This window comes from Somniosus microcephalus, chromosome 10, assembly GCF_052327205.1.
Source record: "Somniosus microcephalus isolate GS21.2 chromosome 10, FLI_Smic_1.0, whole genome shotgun sequence".
Lineage (NCBI taxonomy): Eukaryota > Metazoa > Chordata > Chondrichthyes > Squaliformes > Somniosidae > Somniosus > Somniosus microcephalus.
In genome coordinates this window covers 9,662,046-9,686,020 of record NC_140996.1, presented here as the reverse complement: position 1 = coordinate 9,686,020, position 23,975 = coordinate 9,662,046, and the positions used below count along the sequence as shown (strand labels likewise).

The following is a 23,975-nucleotide window of genomic DNA, read 5'->3' as shown; positions in this document are numbered from 1 at the left end:
AAATTCAGTGAGGCTACACTTCCAGAATGGGGACTCACTAGATGGAAGGGCAAATCAGAGTAAGGGAGATGACATTTTAGTCCTGGTTCACCAACCCATGCTCCTGTGTCCTGAGACTTAATCCAAGAGTGTTTGCTTTTCCCATTGGTGAATGATAGTCACAGTTACTGAGTTTGCACTTCAGTTGTTGTCACAAACAAATTTAAAACTTTCACCTCCCCAAGCCTGCTGAAAAAAACACAAGTTCAAATTTATTGTTCTGAACAGGTTGATATTCTTCTTTCTATATTTGAGTCTCGGGCTCGGTATCGACCGCTCCTTTCGGATGACCAGATGTTTCCTGCTCGCCCAGATCATTAATGTTAGATGCTGAAACTATGCAATATGCTTTCCCGCTACCAGTAAAGTCTTCCGAATGAGACATTAAACCGAGGCCCTGTCTGTCCTCTCAGGTGCACATAAAAGATCCCATGGCACTATTTCGAAGAAGAGCAGGGGAGTTCTCTCCGGTGTCCTGGACCAATATTTATCCCTCAACCAATATCACTAAGAAACATATGATCTGGTCATTATCCCAGCACTGTTTGTGGGAGCTTGCTGTGCGCAAATTGGTTGTCACATTTCCTACATTACAGCAGTGACTACACTTCAACGGCTGTAAAGCGCTTTGGGACATCCTGAGGTCGGGAAAGGCGCTATATAAATGAAAGACTTGCTTAATTTCTTTCAGTAATTATCACTAAAGGCTTATTGTGGGCTCTGTGTTGAAGAAGTGTTATTGGTGTTATTTTTAAATGTATGGAGTAGAATACGGAATATGGATGGTTGCTGGTCAGTAACACAATTTAGGAATTTATTGTGATGTAGACGAGCAAAACTAGAGCACTTAATAGAAGTTATCTAAAGCTCCCGAATACAACAACAACAACAACTTGTATTTATACAGCGCTTTTAATGTAGTAAAACGTTCCAAGGCAATTCACGAGCGTATCAAACAAAATTCGACACTGAGCCACGAGACATTAGGACAGGTGAAAGTGTTAAGTTTTAAGGAGCGTCTTAAAGGAAGAAAGATAGGCGGAGAGGTTTAGGGAGGGAATTCCAGAGCTCAGGGCCCAGGCAGCTGAAGGCACGGCCGCCAATGGTGGAGCGATGAAAATCGGGGATGCGCAAGAGGCCAAAATTGGAGGAGCGCAGAGGGTTGTCGGGCTGGAGGAGGTTTCCGAGATAGGGATGGGCGAGGCCATGGAGGGATTTGAACGCAAGGATGAGAACTTTAAAATCGAGTTGCTGCCGGACAGGGGACCAATGTAGGTCAGCGAGCACAGGGGTGACGGGTGAACGGGACTTGGTGCGAGTTACAATACCGGGCAGCAGAGTTTTGGATGAGCTCAAGTTTACGGAGGATGGGTGCTGGGAGGCCGGCCAGGAATGTGTGGAATAGTCGAATCTAGAGGTAACAAAGGCAGGGATGAGGAGCTTCAGCAGCAGACGAGCTGACGTGGGGGTGAAGACAGGCAATGTTACCGCCACTTCTGTTTTGAGGTGCACCCAAAACCACTTGGTATTGAAGCAAAAGTCGCAGGACAACTGCATCCAAAGTGGAGTGAGTCCCATCGGATTGGCAGCACCGAGCCCCCTCTCTCGCATTATAAATGGAAGATGACCAACATACACACTTTGGGCTTTTCTACGGAGTTAATTTTCCAGGAAAGGTGAAACTACAAAAATAATTTAAGACAATAAAAAAAAATGTTTATACATCTTGATTTCTACAAGTAAGTGAATGAACCGTCGCGTAATGTACACATTGAGGATCGGATCAGGTTATAAATTGAATTGCAGTTTGTTTTTGCTGGCGGGCTGTGATCTTTTCCTGGCAACCTCAAGCAAATTGTCTCTACAAGTTGGTGTCGGACGTTGTCCCTGTTGCGTGCAAATGGTTCCCCGCACCGGGTGAGCTGATGTCCACGATAGACTTAACTCCGCTTGAAACAGACACGCTAACGGGCCGCCTGATCATCTTGAGGACAATGGTCCTGTAGCCCTTGCAAGCAAAGAAGTAGATGAAAGGGTCCAGGCAGCAGTTGAAGTTCATCACTGAAACAGTCACGTGGAGAGCTATCTGAAAATCCTGCTGCTCCCGGCAGGACGGTGTGTAGCGCAGCTTTTTGATCATGTGCTGCAGAATGGCCACGTGGTATGGAGTGAAGCATATGAAGAACACGAAAAGTACGAGCAGGATAACGTTGTTGGCTTTTTTGTTTCTGCCTGACTTTTCAGTTAAGGGGTTCTGCTTTGCTGTCCTGAAGAGCTTTGAACTGACCTGCGAGTAACACAACAGCATGATGCCCACGGGGAGAATGTAGCCGATAATGCAAGCGCCAAGAAGCATTTGTGGAAGATTTGGCAAACTCTCAAAATTTGGATATTCCATGCACGTCATGTAGTTGCCTTGAACCTCTTTAGACATCTGTAAAAGCAGCAGTGGCATCGTCTGGCAGAATATAATGATCCACACAACAACGCAGACTTTCTTGACGGTGCGGACGTTTCTGAGCTTGGAATAGCGGAACGGATATATTACAGCGACGAACCTGTCCAAACTTAAGCAGGTCATGAAACTTACACTGGCATATATGTTGCTGTAACAGATGACTGCGGTAACTCTACACATTGCTTCACCAAATGGCCAGTTAAATCCTCGTGCATAGTATATTATCCGCGCGGGCAAAACAGCCGCAAACAAAATGTCTGAGATCACCAGATTCATGGAGTAAAGTGTAGTTGAATTGATTTTTTTCTGCTTTTTTCTGATGGCTATTATGGCTAGGGTATTGCCAAAGACGCCAACTAAACATATGATGGAGTACACTAAAGGTAAAAGGATCCTGGCCGTGTGGCGGTGGGTGTACAGATTACATTCTTCTTCAGTGTTGTTTGCAGAAGTGTTGCGATGAGTTGTTGAATGATTCATGGTCAAACTCACTCCTGCTGGTTCTATGGAAACCAGAACTTCTGCACGTCTGTTAAAGAAGCAAATCTTAGTTTCAGTTCAGGATTTATCACGGAGTTCCCATTTATACTAAGTCTGCTGTTGAAATAGTTCTTTTTTTTACATTCATTCATGGGATGTGGGTATTGCTGGCAAGGCCAGCATTTATTGCCCATCCCTAGTTGCCCTTGAGAAGGTGGTGGCGAGCCGCCTTCTTGAACCGCTGCAGTCCGTGTGGTGATACTTCTTTGCAGTGGTTTGATACAATTGAGTGGATTGCTAGGCCATTTCAGAGGGCAGTTTAGAGTCAACCACATTGCTGTGGGTCTGGAGTCACATATAGGCCAGACCGGGTAAGGACAGCAGATTTCCTTCCCTAAAGGACATTAGTGAACCAGATGGGTTTTGACAACTATCCGGTAGTTTCATGGTCACCATTACTGACACTAGCTTTTTTAAAATTCCAGATTTATTTAATTAACTGAATTTAAATTCCCCAGCTGCCGTGGGCGGATTTGAACTCGCCTTCCGGATCATTAGTCCAGGCCTCTGGATTACTAGTCCAGTAACATAACCACTGTGCTACCGTTCAATACAAAGACAAAAGCAGCGAGTTACGATCTGGAACGCGCTGCCTGAAAGGGCGGTGGAAGCGGATTCAATGATAACTTTCAAAAGGGGGAATTGGATAAATAGTTGAAGGGGAAAAATGTGCAGGGCCGTGGGGAAAGAGTGGGGGAGTGGGACTAATTGGAGAGCTCTTTCAAAGAGCCAGCACAGGCACGATGGGCCGAATGGCGGCCTCCTGTGCAGTAGGATTCGATGATTGATCCAGTTGCAGTTCCTTTTATCGAAGTTAACTTTCATTTATTGTTGAAACTTAAATAATTTTCTGCTTTTGTAGCAGAGGTCAAACTTTGACAACATAAGTACCCGATGGCTAAACAGAGGATATTCACTAGGTAATGGTAGAATTGTGGTTTATCTTGTTTTGAAGAAGACTTTCGTACATTTATGAAGGTAATAGGGATGATGGACTTAAATTACGCGGAGAGATTAGAGAAGCTGGGATTGTTCTCCTTAGAGCAAAGATGGTTAAGAGGAGATTTAATAGAAGGTGTTCAAAATTATGAGGGGTTTTGATAGAGTAAATGAGGAGAAACTGTTTCCAGTGGCAGGAGGGTCGGTAACCAGAGGACACGGTAATTGGCAGAAAAACAGAGGAGACGAGGAGAATTTTTTTTAAGTGGCGAGTTGTTGTGATCGGGAACGCGCTGCCTGAAAGTGCGGTGGAAGCAGATTCAACAGTAACTTTCAAACGGAAATTAGATAAATACTTGAAGGGGAAAAATTTGCAGGGCTATGAAGACGGCATCTCTGACGGCACAGCACTCCCTCAGTGCTGCACTGCGAGTGTTAGCCTGGATTATGGGCTCGAGTCTCTGGAGTGGGACTCGAACCCACCACAGAGTGTGGGACATTAGGTGAGGACAGCATTAAACTTGGTATTGATACGCATGGACTATACAGCTTGCTGACATTGACTACCCAAGCTTACACTGGAGTGGCTCTTTGTGTGAAGTAAAAGAGGAGCGTCAGCAACCCAGCAACGATATTACAGCCAGAATCAGAAGGGAAGAAAATCATCATTACGTTAAAAAGTTACTGACTTTTTTTAATACGAAGACTTGCATATATCATACCTAAAAAATGAAAATAAATTTGATTAATATTAGTTATACAAGGTGTCTTTCACTTCCAGAGGTACCTTCCTGCGATATTGGCAATCCACAGGTATTTTGGCTATAAACCTTTTTTAAAAATTAATAAAATTAGTTTTTTAAAATTAAACTACAAACTACAAGAAGAATTTTTTAAAATTAGTTTCTGGGATGTCGTTGGCAAGGCCAGCATTTATTGCCCATCCCTAGTTGCCCTCGAGAAGGTGGCGGTGAGCCGCTTTCTTGAACCGCTGCAGTCCGTGTGGTGAAGGTGCTCCCACGGTGCTGTTAGGGTGGGAGTTCCAGGATTTTGATCCAGCGACTATGAAGGATCGGCCGATATATTTCCAAGTCAGGATAGTGTGTGACTTGGAGGGAAACTTGGAGGTGGTGGTGTCCCCATGCGCCTGCTGTCCTTGTCCTTCGAGGTGGAAGAGGTCGTGGGTTTGGGAGGTGCTGCCGAAAACACCTTGGCGAGTTGCTGCAGTGCATCTTGTAGATGGTGGTGGAGGGAGTGAATGTTTAAAGCGGTGGATGGGAAGCTAATCATGCGGGCTGCTTTGTCCTGGATCTTCAATAGTGTAAGCGCTTAATTTTATTTATGGTTTTATGATTGGCTGTGAAACCATTGGGAACTTTTTAGCTTGCTGACCACATGCCTCTTTGACCAAGCTTCTGGTCACCTGTCCTAATATCTCCTTTTGTGGCTTGGTGTCAAATTTCATCTGATAATGCGCCTATGAAGCGCCGTGGGACGTTTTACTACATTAAAGGCGCTGTATAAATTAAAGTTGTTCAAAAAAAAATTAAGCTGTTTTTTAAAAAATTATATCACTAATTATTTATCTGATAGAGGTCTTTAAGATTATGAAAAGGTTTGATAGGGTAGACGTAGAGAAGATGTTTCCACCTGCGGAGGTGTCAAAAAGTAGGGGCTCTAAATATAAGATAGTCACTAATGAATCCAACAAGAAATTCAGGAGAAACTTCTTTACCCAGAAAGTCGTTAGAACCAATGTTCCCTTTAATTTTTTTTGGGTGCGCGGCCCATTCAAATAACCGTGCATGCACGTTTTTTCCTATTGTAAAGCCGGGAAGCGGGCTATGCAGGATGTGAACATTGGTTAGAATGTGGAACTCGCAACCACAGGAAGCGAATAGCAGAGATGCATTTAAGGGGAAGCTGGATAAACACATGAGGGAGAAAGGAATAGAAAGATATGCTGATGGGGTGAGATGAAGAGGGGTGGGAGGAGGCTGGTGTGGAGCAGAAACACCGGCACGGACCAGAGGGCCGAATGGCCTGTTTCCATGCTGTACCTGCTATGTAAGTTGGATCAAATGCTACAAAGGCTGATTTATAGCTAGCCATAAAATCTTTAAAAACAAAAATACACAGAGTTAAAAGCCACATGAGGCCTATCACTAGTTCCTACAAATGTTATTGAAAGGGCAAGTGGATATCCTGTGGTGTGCTTTGAGGCTAAGGCAACATGAAGCTCTGCGACTACTTGCAGGCTGTTTTCTGAAGCGAGTGTGTTACCGCAGAGCTGGAGTGGGAAGAGTTTGAGGGCTGAAGGGCAAGGAAGCAAAGAGCCCAGCTGAAGCACTGGCGGGGGGGGGGGGGGGGGTGGGGCTGGCTTTGAGGGTGGCTGTGAGGAATGGTGGTTGCGTGAGGGAAAGAGCAGAAACGTTGCAGGAGTTCAGGTGAGCCTGGCAGAGGAATGGATTGGCAGTCAAAGAGCAGTGGAGCATTGGGCTCCTTCAATAAAGTCCGAGACTTGTGGAAGCCTAGGCATTTCTACATCAAGAGTGCCACAAATGGAATTGCGGGTTTGTGCATCTTATCTCTGTGCCATATTCATTGGAGGGTTTGAACTGCAATGGAAGGTCTACGTTTAAAGCAACATTATCAAAACATTTCTTCGCAATCTGATCTTGGGAGAGTGCCATGGTGATCACATCTTGGAAAACATGTACAGTAATTATCTGATCATTATCGCATTGCTACTTGTGGGAGCTTGCTGTGCACAATTTGGCTGCCGCGTTTCCTACGTGGCAACAGTGATTACACTTTAAAAAAAAAAGTACTTTGTTGCCTTACAGCGCTTTGGGACGTCCCGAGATTGAGATAGGCGCTGTATAAATGGATTTCTTTCTTCCTATTGGGCAGAATATTTTTTATGAGGTGAAAGGTTTTTTGCAGTATGATTAGTGAATATTAATAGTAGAAAATACCTAATTGGAGAGGAGAAAAACAGAGATGTAACCAATGAAATAGAAAAAAGGACAAATGTTCACAAAAGATCATTGGCAAACATTCATGATGGACACTTCAATTGCTACTTTCACTACAGACACAAACTTTCACACATAATTGTGAAGGTGGCTCATTCTATAGACATTTGGTTCAAAACTTACATAAACCATAATGTCTGACAAAGACTTGCAACTGCGTGCATGTTTACTCTTACTTGCTTGTCAGTCTCTCTCTTTATCACTCACACACACAACTGTTAATAACCTCCTACAACCCTCCGAGATCTCGGCGCTCCTCCAATTCTGGCCCCTTGCGCATCCCCAATTTTAATCGCCTCACCATTGGCGGCCGTGCCTTCAGCTGCCTGGGCCCTAAGCTCTGGAATTCCCTCCCTGAACCTCTCCGCCTCTCTCTCCTTTAAGACGCTCCTTAAAATCGACCTCTTTGACCAAGCTTTTGGTCATCTGTCTCCTTATGTGGCTCGGTGTCAAATTTTGTTTTATAATGCTCCTGTGAAGTACCTTGGGATGTTTTATTGCCTTAATGGCACCATTGTGATAAGTGGGTCATATAATTAATAACCACCTACATTTTTTTGAAAGATGAGCTCCATTACAATGAGGTAAAACAATGGCTGAGCTTGAAGTACTTTTGAAAGTTGATCGAACATGACACAAAAACTACAGCAGGTGTGTCATCAGTCACCACCCTCACTGGTCTGCCGAAGTCAGATTCTAACTCAATTCCCCCTTCACCAAAACACACTTGTCTTGTGCTTCTCTCTTAAGTTCTCCATACGATCTCTCATTCTTCAAGGAGGTCCAGCAGCATCCTTCTTTTCCTCCCTCTTGGTCTTTGTCCTTCCAGCCATCCTTCTAATACCTCCGTCAACATTATATCCCACTCAGCACATGCTCAGTCCGATTCTTTTGCCCTTTTTCTGATAACATCAATCAAACTATGTTCTCCTTGTATCGTTGCCAACACTTCTCATCTAACCACTCGACTTTTTCCGTGCGTCTCCAAACCCACATCTCAAAGCTCCCTCGAAGCCTGACCTCCTCCTTTCCTCAGTGTCCATGTTTCAGCACCACAAGCCATATAAACCTCTTTGCTAATCTTAGCTCAACACAAGCTCAAGGAACTGCACCTCACCTTTCGCTGAGGCACTTTACGGCCTTCTGGCCTCAATATTGAGTTCAACAATTTCAGATCATAACGGCTGCTCCCATTTTCTTGGGACAGCAGGTGCTGGTAATGGTTTTGCTGTGAACATTTACACCTCCTCTAGACCCATCTTTTGTTTCCTTACTTGTCCCATTGCCACCCCCTTTTGCCTTGCACCATCATCCCTTTTGTCATTTAATCACACTTGCCCTCCACCCTATTACAGATCTCTCCCTTTGCTCTTGCTTTCCACCCTCCCTTTTCTGTAATTGCTTAAAAACTGTTAAATCTCTATCTTCTTCCAGTTCTGATGAAAGGTCATCGACCTGAAACGTTAATTCTGTTTCTCTCTCCACAGATGCTGCCTGACCTGCTGAGTGTTTCCAGCATTTTCTATTTTTATTTCAGATTTCCAGCATCCACAGTATTTTGCTTTTGTCTTCACTAACCTTTCTTCAGTTCTCTATTCAACTGTCCAGTCAGTATCCTCATCCTTGTATTAACTTTTCCCATGGTGATCCTAGCTCTCACCTCCAAGGCACATCTGCCATCTTCAGTCATAATACTTCCCAGATCTTTAAATTGTCTCACCTGATTCACTTGTTCCTCATTTATTAAAATGCTCACTCTTTCACCTGCATTCCCATGAACCTTTGTAACTTTGGTCTTACCCATGTTAGTCTTGATTCCATAATCCATTGCTGCAGCATTCAAGTTATCTACGAACAAGTGTTGTCCATTCATGGTACTTGCTACCAAGGCTTTATCATCAGCAAATCTGACAGCTTTCACTAGCTGACTTCTAATTATCACTCCTTCCTCCACCCTGAATCGAACCTTGGTTAGACCACACTTGGAGTACTATGCACAGTTCTGGTCTCCATATTACAAAACATGTATAGAGACACTGGAGAAGGTGTAATAAGGATTTACAATGATGCATCTATCAGCAAAGACTGAACAGGCTGCAGCTCTTTTCTCAAAATGTTTTCAAAAAACATTTTGAGTTGAGACTGGTGACCAAATTGCACAATCACAGGATGATATGCCCTCATTATAAAATAACAGCTACTATGTGCTACACTGGCTGTGACAGAGAAATGTGACATCCTATTAATCTTTGTGTTCAAATCCCTCCCTATCTTTGTAACCTCCTCCAGCCCTACAACCCTCCGAGAACTCGGCATTACTCCAATTCTGGCCTCTTAGGCATCCCTGAATTCCATCGCTCCACCATTGGCGGCTGTGCTTTGAGCTGCCTGGACTCTAAGCTCTGAAATTCCCTCCCTAAACCTCTCTGCCTCTCTACCTCTTTCTCCTCCTTTAAGACACTCCTTAAAACCAACCTCTTTGACCTGTCCTAATGTCTCCTCCTTTAGCTCAGTGTCAATGTTTTTGTTGATAACACTCCCGTGAAGCGCGTGGGACATTTTACTACGTTAAAGGTGCTGTGTTGTTGCAAGGGGAATAGAATGAAAGCAGATAAGCTATGTTAAACTTGTATCGAACCTTGATTAGACCACACATGGAGCACTGTGCACAGTTTTGATCTCCATATGAAAAGGATATAGAGGCATTAGAGAAGGTGCAAAAAAGATTTACAAGGATGATACCAGAACTGAGAGGTTGCAACTATTAGGAAAGATTCAACAGTCTAGGGCTGTAGAAAAGAGAAGGCGGAGGGGTGACCTGATAGAGGTCTTTAAAATTATGAATAACAACAGAGAATGCTGGAAAAACTCAGCAGGTCAGGCAACATCCGTGGAGAGAAATTTGAGTTGACGTTTCGGGTTGAAACCCTTCTTCAAAACTGGAAAGAAAATAAAAAGATCGAAGGCAAAGCTGCGATCGAACAAAAGAAGAAAAGGAGACAATAAAAGGTATTAGAAGCCAGATGAGATGGTAATGGGCCCGTGGAGACAAAAGGCAGCTGAGATTAGGTGTGAAGTGTACTGGCAGGATAAGGACAGCGGCCAGGTGAGAGAGAGAAACAAAAGGAAAGGGGGGGGGGGGGGGGGGGGGGGGAAGGAGGACCTTTAAAATTATGATGTGGTTCGATCGGGTAGACGTAGAGATAATGATTCTACTTGCGGCTGAGACCAGAACTAGTGGTAATAAATCCAATAAGAAATTCAGGAGAAACTTCTTTATAGAATCATAAAATCATTCTTTACCCAGAGAGTGATGAGAATGTGGAACTCGCTACCTCAAGGAGTAGTTGAGGCGAATAGTACAGATGCATTTGAGGGGAAGCTAGATATGTACATGAGGGGAAAAGGGGATAGAAAGTTATGCTGATGGGTGGGAGGAGACTCGTGTGGAATATAAACACCAGCGTGGACCAGTTGGGCTGAATAGCCTACTCTGTGCTGTAAATTCTATGTAATTCTAGGTAGACTCAGTAAACACAGAAATCTTGGAGACATGCTGTAAACCTGAGGAGACTCTGGAGGCATGGGGTGAGTGAATCATAGAATGGTTACAGCACAGTAGGAGGCACATCGGCCCGTCCTGCCCCTGCTGGCTAACCTCAAGAGCACTTCAGCTAGTCCCACTCCCCGCCCTATCAGGCAGTGCATTCCAGATCCTAACCATTCACTGCGTAAAAAAAAAACCTTTTCCTCATGTCACTTTTGGATCTTCTGCCAATCACCTTAAATCTCTGCCCCCTGGTTCTCGACCCTTCCGCCAGCTGGGCTGAATAGCCTGTGCTGTAAATCCTGCGTAATTCTCTGTTCTTCTCTTTTTGTACTCTCTGGCTATGTGATATTAGTGATAAATGCATTAACACATTTATATCAACTTGCTCTGTATGCGATCAGTGCATCTAAACAAATGGGTCCATGCCCCTTTTTAAAATAGCAGGTAAAATAATTTTGTACGAATGTACTAATTCATTATGAATACTGCACAGCTGAATGTCAACTCAGTTGCATGTGTAGGAGAGACAGCCTCGACTGAGTATACTGCAGGCTGGACTAATCAGGGTCGACTGTTCATTTTACTGCCTCTGCAGTGTACTTCTCAACAGCCAGTCAATTTCATCCTCACCGTATAGCCAAGTGTTGAAATGCTGGGAAGAATGTAGTACTGCACTTGGAACAGCCCTACATCAATAACCGTGAAACCACAAATGCGATCCTGATTACTTGTATATATTTCTTTGTTGTTCATCCTCCCATTTTCTTAAAAAAAAAAATTCCCCCCAACTCCCCCCCCCCCCCCCTGCCCCTTCTGAGCCTCTATCCTTCATCCCCCACTTCTCCCCTCGCCATCCCATAGTACTCAGCCTATACTCCCAGTTTACTGCCAATACTGCGATGAGAGGCTTAGAAGGGTGGCATGAGGTTTGGTATCTAACTGGCCCTCTTGCTTTATGTAAGGACATGCTTCCCTGTCAAATGTCTGAGCTACAATTTGGAACTTACTACTTGGAGAATTGGAGGGTGGTAAATCTGATTTCTTACCCCTGCTTGACAAGCATTTTGTAGCTCTTGCCATGGTAATGTTTTTAAACAGTATACATGTGATTTTTGATCATCTAAGTATGTCTCTCTATAGTTAAATTGAGATTGTTAGATGGTTGGGAGAATCTGTATGCTATTTACCCAAAGTACAATTTTCAATATTCCTGAATTATCTGCTATTTCCATGTCCATATTTGACACAAGATGCACAGTAGTTACAAAAAGCTTTTAAAAAAATCTCTTCAGAATTTTTTGATTTATTCAGTCACCTGAATTTGTAAGAAATGAAAACTATCAACCGTTTTTGGTGGCTTTTTAACAAAAAATATAGTCATTTTAGGAAAAATGTTTCACAGAACAAGCAGATTTTATCCAGCGCAAACTCTAAAAGGTATAATTTATAAACATCAGCATTTGAGAATTATTCTTAAAGGTGGAGAATTTAGAGAAAGATAGCAGAACAAAGATAGTAACATGGTCCACTCTTAAGGTATCGTTAACATTACACCAATTAAATGACACATTAAACTTGTTAAGCTTAGAATAAGTGTCAATACTTACACACTGAACCCCTTCAATTTCTGTCTGTAGCTGGACCTGACCTCTGATCTAGTGATGTTGTACCAAATTTCAGATCGCTAACACTGAAGGAAATCTGCTTTGTCTCAGATAAAGGTAGATTTGACGTGTTGGCTTTTTTTTAAATCATGAGCAAAATCTTTGAATAGCTTATCAGTTTCCTGTGGTTTAGTCTGTTCCATGAGAGTGTCAGCCCTTGTCCATCTAGTTCTGAGAAGTGAAACATGAAATGATTCTTACTCACCGAGTGTACACCACACTACAGAATTCCTGCCAATTATAGAGACATAATGGCCCATAATTTGCACGAGTGGGGCATCTCGCGGCGTACCCCGATAGTTAGATTTTTTGCCTTGACCTTCAGCTCGAAAACATTTTTTTCTCTGGAAGTACAAGCTGATAGCGAGGGCAGCGGGGCATCCGGGACCCGGTGAATGACAGGACCAACAGTCCGTCTCCTCATACCAATGAAATTTTAAGGATTGAGAAAGAAACAGAGGAATGATGGAGAAGGAAATCGGGTGAATTAGAGTCAAATTAGGCACAGAAAGAGAAATAGAGAGAGGGAAAGAAAGATTGGATTAAGAGGGAGAAAAGAGACAGAAAGGAAAAGTAAGGAAAAAAATGAGACCATTTGAATTTTGAAAAATCTCTAACAACAATTTACTACCTGCAGGAATGAGACTCCACAGTTTCAATTCTTCCCTTTCTGGACCGGAGAGGTTGATTGGCATTGCAAAAAATAACCATTATCACGTTGTTAAAAGGGTCCTTAATCTGTTAAGTAGCAGCCCTAATTTTCTGCGGCGAATTTAATGGGTAATTAACATGCAAATGCGGCAACATCACGAAACGCGCGGGGAGGTTGAGGGCGAGCTGCCGCTTTCGCGAGGCTAACGGCGGAACGGTGCTAACCGTCCGGCAACTTGTGGTGATTCGCAACTCACGGAGTATCTCTTCCTCGCCATCAGTCGCTGGACGATTTACACGTCAGTAACGGCGAGCGCCATTAAATGCACCGTTATTTTGGCAGCAGATACTGGGACATGGTGTTCAACGTAACTGGATTACCGTTCCACATTCACAAGTTGGTTTGTGAGAAAGCATAACCCTATGTGAAAGTACACATAAGAGAAAATGCTTTCTTCTAGTGCCGTCACAAGTTGCGTACTACAGGAAACTCTTTTTTACCCGGCACCGGCGTGGTGCCGGTTGATCAAAAAGTCCGGATTACAGAGAGGTATACTTTTCCGCACATGTTGGAGAGAACAAAGGTCCGCAATGGGCAACCTGTGCCACGTGCATTGTGAAATAATCCCAGTAAACGGGTAATTGTTAGTCCAGAGGTGTGTTCACCGCACGCCTAGGATTGAGTAGATTGGGCCTACACTCTCGAGTTCAGAAGAATGAGAGGTGATCTCATTGAAATGTAAGATTCTGAGGGGGATTGACAGGGTAGATGCTGAGAGGTTGTTTCCCCTGGCTGGAGAGTCTAGAACTAGGGGAGCACAGTCTCAGGATAAGGGGTCGGCCATTTAGGATTGAGATGAGGAGAAATTTCTTCACTCAGAGGGTGGTGAATCTATGGAATTCTCTGCCCCAAAGGGCTGTGGATGCTGAGTCATTGAGTATATTCAAAGCTGAGATAGATAGATTTTTGGAATCAAGGGGTATGGGGATCGGGCGGGAAAGTGGAGTTGAGGTCGAAGATCAGCCATGATCTCATTGAATGGCAGAGCAGGCTCGAGGGGCCGTACGGCCTGCTCCTGCTCCTCCTACTTATGTTCTGATGTAAGTTTCAAATCACACAGTTCGGATAATGAAAACGGTAATTTGCTATGAATGAGGGTAAAGAATTGTAATCGCAACATTATAATGATGTAGACTTGACGGAAAGAAAACTGCAGAACGATTCAAAAATTGGTCCGCAGCATCGATACCTGGTAAATATTTTTGCGTGACCTATTTCTAATTTAAATTTGAACTTTTATCATTTCACTCATTGCGACCAGTGTTGGTCCCAGCTTTCAGTCTAATGATTTGAAGCACTGAGGTTGATGGGTAGTGAGGTTGACATTAAATAGTCTTTAAAAATAATTGAAGTACAATGTTTTGGATATCTCGATAGCTCAGTGAGTAAATATACCCTCAATGTTTTACGGAGACATTGTAGGGGGGCATCCTTTACCTGGTTTACGGTAATTTACCTGGTCAGGCAGCCCTTGCCACTGCACTGTGACCAATTCCAATCAGCGGTTTCGAATCGCTAAAAACCCCCCTCCAGTTCTGACTGGAGGAACTTATAATTAATGATATGTTAAAAACGGACAAATGGTCTGGACGCAAGAAAGTCAAATTTTATTAAAACTAAAGAAACTACACCACACGATCAAAGTAATCACGATAAAATTGCTTAACAGGGGACGGCAGATGGCAAAAACGAGGGATAAATGGCTACAATGTTAATCTTACAATCTTAGCAACGTTTCCCTTAAATTACCACCCCTTTACTTCTCACTAGATTGTCTTGCTAGTGGGTCACCTGCAGTCCAAAGAGTGAAAGAGAAGAGAGGGAGAGGACTTCCTGGGCTTAATCTTTATACCCTGGGAGTCCCTGCTGTTTTCGCGCCGAAAAGGTCCGAATACACAAGAGAAGGGTTTTTAACTTCCTCCATTCATACATGGAGACATCACGTAGTAGAGTCAATTTCAGTGAATGGATGTGTGTAAACAACCCATTGTGCTTGCTGTCTGATGATTGGCTGATTCAAACGGGCTACTCCCCAGTGTAAACGAGCAGCTTGTAGGTTACCGGACCCGCCCAATACCACAGGGTGACTGACAGCTCGGGCGCCATTCAAACTTACTACAGGGCAGCGCTGAGCTTTTCATATGCTAACAGCCTGTCTGTCCTGTTCTGCCTTTTTATAATTCTGTTTCCATGAGGTCTGTTCAGCCATTTTTATGCCCTGGGCAATTTAAACAGTCCAAAACTCAAGAGTACATCTTTTAATAAAATGTACAATCTTAAAGTGTGCAATTTTCACAAAGTTCTTTGATTCCAGTGTCCAAGTGCTGCCTAGCTTACGAGCTTTTTAACGCAGCCTTTTGCGGTTCTGGGTATGTTTTAAAACATTGTCCAACCCAGAGACAATTTAAATCACACAAGTCTTCGTCCACGATGTGGATTAATATTTCCCGATCTTTGGGGCTGAGGGGATTTTGCGACCCCTACAACATAGAGACCAGAAATGTTCAAGCGACCCCTGCTTTGTACTGACTCAGTTGCTTTTCAGTGGATTAAGTAATTATATTTTCATCTGCAAGTGACCCAAGGCAACCATATACCTTTTTGGTCCCTTTTATCTTCTTGAGTTTACCCAAAACTCTGCTGCCCGTGCCCTAACTCGCACCAAGTCCAGTTTACCCATCACCCCTGTGCTCACTAACCTACATTGGCTCCCAGTCCGGCAACACCTCGATTTTAAAATTCTCATCCTTGTTCTCCAATCCCTCCATGGCCTCGCCTCTCCCTATCGCTGTGACCTCCTTCAGCCCTACAAATTTCTGCGATCCTCCAATTCCGGCCTCTTGTGCATGCCCGATTTCCATCGCTCCACCATTGGCGGCCGTGTCTTCAGCTACCTGGGCTCTAAGCTCTGGAATTACCTCCTTAGACCTCTCTACCTCTCTCTCCTCCTTTAAGACTCTCCATAAAACCTGTCTTTTTGAACAGGCTTTTGGTTCTAATACCTGTCCTCGCATCTCCTTATCTGGCTCGGTGTCAGATTTTGTTTGATTACGCTCCTGTGAGGCGCCTTGGGATGTTTTATGAGGTTAAAGATGCTGTGTAAATGTAAGTTGTTGTTATCCATCCACAGCCACATGAAAAAGCTCCGAGATTGGTGCTTCAGCATCATCCATCCTCTACTTTGCACACTTTGGCCTAGAAATTGGCCTGAGGCACCCAAGCGGCGCAAAGTTCGCATGGGCGCTGGAATTTGCGCCGCGATCGTCGCAAATTCAGTTGAAGTGCCCCTGGAGGGAGACGGGGCGCGGCTCGAGGCGCTCCGCGTCCCTCTTAGGGTGCTGAAAGTGAATTTCGCAGCGCTACATGCCGCAGCGCCACACGCTGCGGCACGGCACGCTGCGGTACTGCAGGCCTTCCTCCCACTGTTAAGGGGGAGGGGCCTGCAATAGCGCGAGCCCCGATCGCGAGTGCCGGCAAAAGAGTCCGGCACCGAGGAGAAGTGCCGGGCTTTTGGGAAACAGCCGGCAATGCCGCGGGGGAAGGTGGTGCTGGCAGGCGGCCGCCGAAAAAACAGCCGCCCCGCACCTCCACCTTAACTTGCGCCTCTGCCGGCACAGCAAGGCCCCGTAAACCGGGCGCGGGTAGCGAACGGCGCAACTGCGGCGTTCGCTACCAAATATCGCGAACGGGGCGCTGCGCACACTGATGACGTCATCGGTGGCGGCGCAGCGCAAATCTCTAACGCCACCATTAGCGCCCCTGCTGAATATCGCGGGAGGCGCAGCCAGTGGCGCTACAGCCACTGACTGCCTCTTTAGGCGCTAAGAGGTGGCGCTACTCACCCAATTTCTCCCCCTTTGTGTCTGTGCTGTATTTTCAGTCACATTTCCCTCTCCCCACATGGGTACCACGAAAAGGTTTGGGAAACAGCCAATTGATTCCATATTTTTCTTTGTGTTCTCATTAACGGGGCAGCAGCAAAAAAAAATCCACTTTTATTCATTTTGATTTTCAAGGATACAAGAAATACATATCACATCGTTCACATAAGAACTCATGTGCAAAAGGAGTTAGATGTGCCACAGATTCGAGTATATTTATCAAACTGCCCAAAACTAATTCACCACAGGCGAGACTGTTCATGCGATTGATTCTATGTTAAGATTTGCAGGGCTGTGGGGAAAGAACAGGGGGAGTGGGACTAATTGGACAGCTCTTTCAAAGTGCTGGTACAGGCATGAAGGGCCGAAAGGCCTCTTTCTGTGCTGTATGATTCTATGAAGATTAACCTTCCTGACTGACTTCATTGCCCGAGATTCATGGGCACCGTACCAACTTGGATCATCTTGCCCCTTTGTGTTGTTTCTAACCACCAACAAGGGTGTCAAGAACAAAGGTGAGGCAACTCCTTTATGTTTGGCTGGCTGTGCTCCAGCCAGTCTTGCAGCTATACTCGTTTTTGATATCATTCGAAGTACTTCAAATTGAAAACGTCGTAAAGTACAGGAAAAAAAAGTGTGATTTGGCCCATCAGGGACTTTCCCTCCATGTATAATTTGTCCATGTCTGGACTCTGTCTAAGAACGAGCAGTGGTTCTGCAATATAAATGCTTAGAACGTGTCAGCCGTGGTTCAGTGTGTAGCACCCTCGCCTCTTGAGTCAGTAGGTTGTGGATTCAAGTCCGCTCCAGGGACTTGAGCACAAAAATCTAGGTTGACACTCCCAGTGCAGTACTGAGGGAGCGCCACACTGTCGGAGGTGCCGTCTTTCGGATGAGACATTAAACCGAGGCCCCGTCTGCTCTCGTGGGCATAAAAGATCTCATGGCATTATTTCAAAGAAGAGCAGGGAAGTTATCCCCGGTGTCATGGCAAATATTTATCCCCCCACCAACATCACAAACATGATCACAGTGCAGTTTGCGGGAGCTTGCTGTGTGCAAATTGGCTGCCGCGTTTCCTACATTACAACATTGATTACACTTCAAAAGTACTTCATTGGCTGTAAAGCGCTTTGGGACGTCCGGTGGTCGTGAAAGGCGCTATATAAATGCAAGTCTTTCTTTCTTGTCGAGCTTTTCATGACCTCAGGACGTCCCTAAGCGCTTTACAGTTAATTTAAGTACTTTTTTTGAAGTGTAGTCACTGTTGTAATGTAGGAAATGCAGCAGCAACCGATTTGCGCACAGCAAGCTCCCACAAACAGTAATAAGATTTACGTCACGTCACGTGACATGCCCAGAGAAGGGAAAAAGGAATCGCACTGCAAATCTTTCACACGTCAGCTGTGGCTCAGTGGGTAGTACTCAAGCCTCTGAGTCAGCAGGTTGTTGGTTCACATCCCACTCCAGACACTTGCGCACATAATTTAGATTGACACTCCAAGTGCAGTACTGAGGGAGTGCTGCACTGTCAGAGGTGCCATTTATTGGATGAGACGGTAAACCGAGGCCCCGGTTTGCCCCCTCAGGTGGACGTAAAAGATCCCACAGGCACTATTTCGAAGAAGAGTTCGCCCCGGTGTCCTGGGGCCAATATTTAACCCTCAGCCAACATCACTAAAACAGATTATCTGGTTATTATCACATTGCTGTGTGTGGGAGCTTGCTGTGCACATATTGGTTACCACGTTTCCTACATTACAACAGTGCCCACACTTCAAAAAGTACTTCATTGGCTGTAAAGCACTTTGGGACGTCCTGAGGTCGTGAAAGGCGCTATATAAATGCAAGTCTTTTTCTTTGCATCCATCCTTCAGTATATTCCGTTGATACGCTACCTAGAATTTACAGCACAAACAGGCCATTCGCCCCAACTAGTCCATGCTGGTGTTTATGCTCCACATGAGCCTCCTCTCACCCCTCTTCATCTAACCTTATCTGCCTCCCTTCTGTTCTTTCCTCTCTCATGTTCTTATCCAGCTTCCCCTTAAATGCATATACGCTATTCGCCTCAACTACTCCTTGTAGTAGCGAGTTCCACATTCGCACTACTCTCTGGGTAAGGAAGTTTCTCCTGAATTCCTTATTGGATTTGTTAGTGACTATCTTATATTGATGGGCCCCCAGTTTTGGATTCCTCCACAAGTGGAAACCTCTTCCCTACGTCTACCCGTCATCGTTTTGAAGCTCCCATTCCTTAGCATTGCAGAGATATTCACCGTTGCCTTGCTGGGTTCCATAAAGTATTTTTATGGGCGCTTTTGCGTAAGCATCGTATTAAAGTATCAGTGAGGTTCACTTTATTTTGTGGGAGTGGGCCTTTGGCGTAGCGGTAGCACCCTGCCGCTGGGCCAGAAGACGTAGGGTTTCGAACCCCGCTCCAGACAGTCCCGGCAAGTGGAGTCGGAGCTCCGGCTCTAAATTCTGGGTTGACATCCAGCAGGATACTTGCGTCCGTGGGTGTAGGTGGCCCCCCCCCCACCTCGTATGGGTTGTGGGAGCCCGTAGAACCCTCCCGCCATAGGACTAACCACCCCAATGGCTGGTACGAAGATGGTTACGGTCACGGAAGGAGCGTTAATTGCGGCCAGAAATCCTTCCACCACTTCATACAGTTCCCCAAAGGGAACAGTGTGAAGACACGTACGACGACAACTTTATTTTGTGGTAATCCTGATTTTATTGACTTGCAATTTTCCTATTCCCTCACTTCCCCACCAGCATTGATGAATACGAACATATGAATTAGGAGCAGGAGTCGGCCACTCGGCCCCTCGAGCCTGCTCCGCCATTCAATAAAATCATGGCTGATCCGATTACTCCACATTCCCGCCTACCCCCGATAACCTTTCACCCCCTTGCTTATCAAGAATCTATCTACCTCTGCCTTAAAAATATTCAAAGACTCTGCTTCCACCGCCCTCTGAGGAAGAGAGTTCCAAAGACTCGCGATCCTCTGTGCGAAAAAAAATTCTCCTCATCTTTGTCTTAAATGGGCGACCCCTTATTTTTAAACAGTGATCCCTAGTTCTAGATTCTCCCACAAGAGGAAACATCCTCTCCACATCCACCCTCAGGATCTTATGTTTCAATCAAGTCACCTCTTACTCTTCTAAACTCCAGCAGATACAAGCCTAGCCTGTCCCAACCTTTCCTGATAAGACAACCCGCCCATTCCAGGTATTAGTCTAGTAAACCTTCTCTGAACTGCTTCCAACGCATTTACATCCTTCCTTAAATAAGGAGACCAATACTGTACACAGTACTCCAGATGTGGTCTCACCAATGCCCTGTATAACTGAAGCATAACCTCCCTACTTTTGCATTCAATTCCTGCTCAATCTGACAGTGTGTGTTCAGGGGCTCCTGAATGAGCGCTGTGTCTGTATTTTTCGGGTAGCTACACATCAGTGATGGCATATCCTCGCCGAAGGAAACATCCTTGAATTTGCTCGTGGTTTTTTTTTGTGTTTCAGCCAAGTATTATAAATAAAATTACAGCTACTCTAATCTGAGGGTTCTATGAGGCAGCTGACATTTTTCCCCACCCACTCTCTTCACGTTTGACTGTCCCCTTCAGCACCAGATGTGTTTCCTGTAAAGTTGGGTCACTTTTAGTTGCATGACTAATCTCTTCATGTAACTGGGCGGTTGGTGGCCCTTGTGTTGCATGAGTCATGATTAACATCTTAAATATCAGGGTGATGCATAGATTGTACATACTTTGGAGAATTCCAATTATGCTGTGCTTTTTTTTGTCCTTTCCTTTTCCTTTGCATATTTATTTGCTTCACCTTTCCTTAATTTCTATTATGGATGTAACCTTCTCCATCCTGCCCCTCGCCTTCCTTCCTGCAGTATTGCTCTTGTTTTCTGGCATCCAAACACCATCCTTGAAACCTCATCCGACATTAATAAAAAATAACTTCACCATTGCACCCCACTCCGTCCATCCATCTCTCTTACTCTCTTCCTCACTCTTTCTCTCTCTCACACTCTTTCACTCTCACTTTCTCTCTTTTACTCTGTTACTTTCTCTTTCTCACTCTTTTTCTCTTTGTCTCACTTTCCCCCTCTCTTCCTTTCTCTCTCTCTTTTGTTCTCTCTCTCTCTTATTGTTTCTTCATTTGAAAATGCAGCCTGTTGATGAAACTAGTTGTCTATATATTTATTTTCTTCAAACATTCACCAGAAAAAATGTCTCAGTTGTTGGCACATAGGTTTGTCTGGAACTATACACTTAAAAATATACCAGAGGATCATCTGCATTGTTGCTGAAAAGACAAGGAAGTGAGTGGAGCCTGAAGCTGGGCCACCGACCACAGTAGCTTCTGTAATATTGTCTAGCTCTATGCTTACAGCTCAATTTAAATAACCTTCTTGCGTTTACATTATGTAATGCATATGAGAAGATCAGCACACCAGTCTGAATTAATCCAGTTCCCCAAGAAAAAGACTTGCATTTATATAGCGCCTTTCATGAGCTCCGAACGTCCCAAAGCGCTTTACAGCCTGTGAAATACTTTTTGAAGTGTAGTCACTGTTGTAATGTAGGAAACGGGGCAGCCAATTTGCAAGTAGCAATGTGATAATGAACAGATAATCTGTTTTTAGTGATGTTGGTTGAGGGATAAGTATTGGCCCCAGGACACCGGGGAGCACTCTCCTGCCCTTCTTTGAAACAGCAACCTTGGGATCTTTTATGTCTGCCTGAGAGGGCAGATGGGGCCTTGGTTTAACGTCTCATCTGAAAAACAGCACCTCCGACAGTGCAGCGCTCCCTCAGTACTGCACTGGGACTGTCAGTCTGGATTTTGTGCTCAAGTCTCTAGAACCCACAACCTTCTGACTCAGTGGTGAGGGTGCTACCCACTGAGCCACAGCTGAGAACTATGCTTAGACCTTTTCGAGCTGAGGTCAGGTGAGATTCCCCAGTGCTGTAAATGATCTGAGAATGCTTGGTGCAGGTTGTGGGTTTAAATATGTTCCGTTTCTTATCAAAGCTATTCCTTCTGTTTCTTGCCATGATGAATACATAAGAATAAACAAAACGAGTTGAAGGTGATGTGAGTTAAAACACTTCATTCACTGTGTTCAAATGCACTTGATGGAATACAAGTCTCCTCTCTGCTTGTTGGAAGAATCTCAAGTGAAATAAGTTGGAAGATGTCACAAATTTATTGTTATGATCTGGAATGCGCTACCTGAAAGGGCGATGGAAGCAGATTCAATAACTTTCAAAGGGGAATTGGATAAATACTTGAAAAAGATAAATTTGCAGAGCTCTGGGGAAAGAGCAGAGGAGTGGGACTAATTGGAGAGCTCTTTCAAAGAGCAGGCACAGGCACGATGGGCCGAATGGCCGCCTTCTGTGCTGTATCACTCTATGAAATTGAAATTTGCACTGGTTTAGTGTATGTGTGTGTGTGTATATATCTGAAAAGCACTATTCTTCCAAACAAAGGCTCGAAAATGACTGGGGGAGATTGTTGACTTTTGCCACCTGGGTGTTGAGCGTCCCTTGAGTGGGTCCCAGAGAGAATGATTGGGTGCGGGGGCTGGGGCGTTGGCACGGTTGACTGAGATCAGATAACCGAGCACAGGCTGGAGATGGAACCTGGGACCTTATGGTCTCAGTTGATCACTTGTCAAACTAACTGAGGCATAAGATAGTCACAAATAAATCCAGTAGGGGAAGCTAGATAAGTACATGAGGGAGAAAGGAATAGAAGGACATGCTGATAGGGTGAGATGAAGAGGGGTGGGAGGAGGCTGGTGTGGAGCATAAACACCGGCACGGACCAGTTGGGCCGAATGGCCTGTTTCTGTGCTGTACATTCGATGTAACTGTATATCTATGCAACTTAAATCATGATTTGCATAGAATGCTTATGATCTTGTACTTGTCTGCATCAATCAGTCTATTTAATCACTCACACTGCAGCACATTTACATGAAAGTAGCTTCTCTAAAATGTCACCTTGTACAAAAACATGTTGGTATGTAAAAGACGATTCACACATTTTACTGACAATATCCTGTTGGATGATAACAGACAATGAATTAGGGATACATTTTGGGTTTGGGCTAGGATTGTCATTACAAATGGTTAAGCCAGTAGTATAGTGTTACACATACAGATTGGCTCAGTATCTTGTCATAAATTACATCTTTATCTTACTTTCCCTGGTTAAAACATCCTGTTTGCAATCATGTAATGTTAAAAGCTGAAGTCTTGCTGTGTTGCAGCGTACTCTCTCAACAGCGCATCTCTTGCACAAGCAACGTGCTCTGGTGAGAGAATATTATTTAATTTACAAAATCGCGCCCTGCTATTTGTCGCTGCTAATATGGCGCAATCAGGAAGTTTTAAAAAAATACATCAGTTACTCTGAAGACGTAAACATGATGACGAGAGTACAAAAACACAAAGAAACATGGGAGATAAAATTTGGAAACATTGGGGTTGATTTTTGCCTGACAGGGCAGATCACACTTCCTTGATCTAGGGTTTTACAGCACAGAAACAGGCCATTCGGCCCAACTGGTCCGTGCCGGTGTTTCTGCTCCACACGAGCCTCCTCCCACCCCTCTTCATCTCACCCCATCAGCATCTCCTTCTATTCCTTTCTCCCTCGTGTGTTTATCGAGCTTCCCCTTAAATGTATCTATACTATTCGCCTCAACCACTCCCTGCGGTAGCGAGTTCCACATTCTCACCACTCTCTGGGTAAAGAAGGGTTGCTCGATAGCAATCAGGAGCAAGGTAAAGAAGCTATGAGCCTCTAGTTTTGGTCTCCCCCACAAGTAGAAACATCTTCCCTACATCGACCCTATCAAAACCCTTTCACAATCATAAAGACCTCTATCTAACCCGTCTGAGTTTCATAACTTTGATGTCAACGGAGTTCTAACAAGGGTGTGGTGTGATCTAACCAGCCAGATTACCACCCATGTAGTGAAGGTGAAAATCTACCCCAATGCATTGAGAAAACTGTTCAGTTTATATTGATGTTTATTTGCTTTTGTTAGGAAAGTTAGGTACTGCTAATGCTAGATGAAAATTGTTAAAATGTGCAGGATATGACACAAAT

The 23,975-nt window shown here is 44.5% G+C and overlaps 2 protein-coding genes across 4 annotated transcripts in view; one reads left to right on the top strand and one right to left on the bottom strand.

Moving 5' to 3' along the window:
* The window catches only part of ubac2 (UBA domain containing 2), a 313,220-nt gene that overhangs the window by 151,099 nt on the left and 138,146 nt on the right, over window positions 1–23,975 (top strand). The window lies entirely within an intron of this gene.
* LOC147111434 (G protein-coupled receptor 183-like) lies at window positions 943–12,302 on the bottom strand. Its single transcript, XM_085998417.1, has 2 exons — window positions 12,172–12,302; window positions 943–3,026 (listed from the first exon to the last, which is right to left on the bottom strand). Exon 2 carries the CDS (start codon window positions 2,975–2,977, stop codon window positions 1,901–1,903), a length of 1,077 nt encoding a protein of 358 aa, XP_085854543.1. The 5' UTR covers window positions 2,978–3,026; window positions 12,172–12,302; the 3' UTR covers window positions 943–1,900.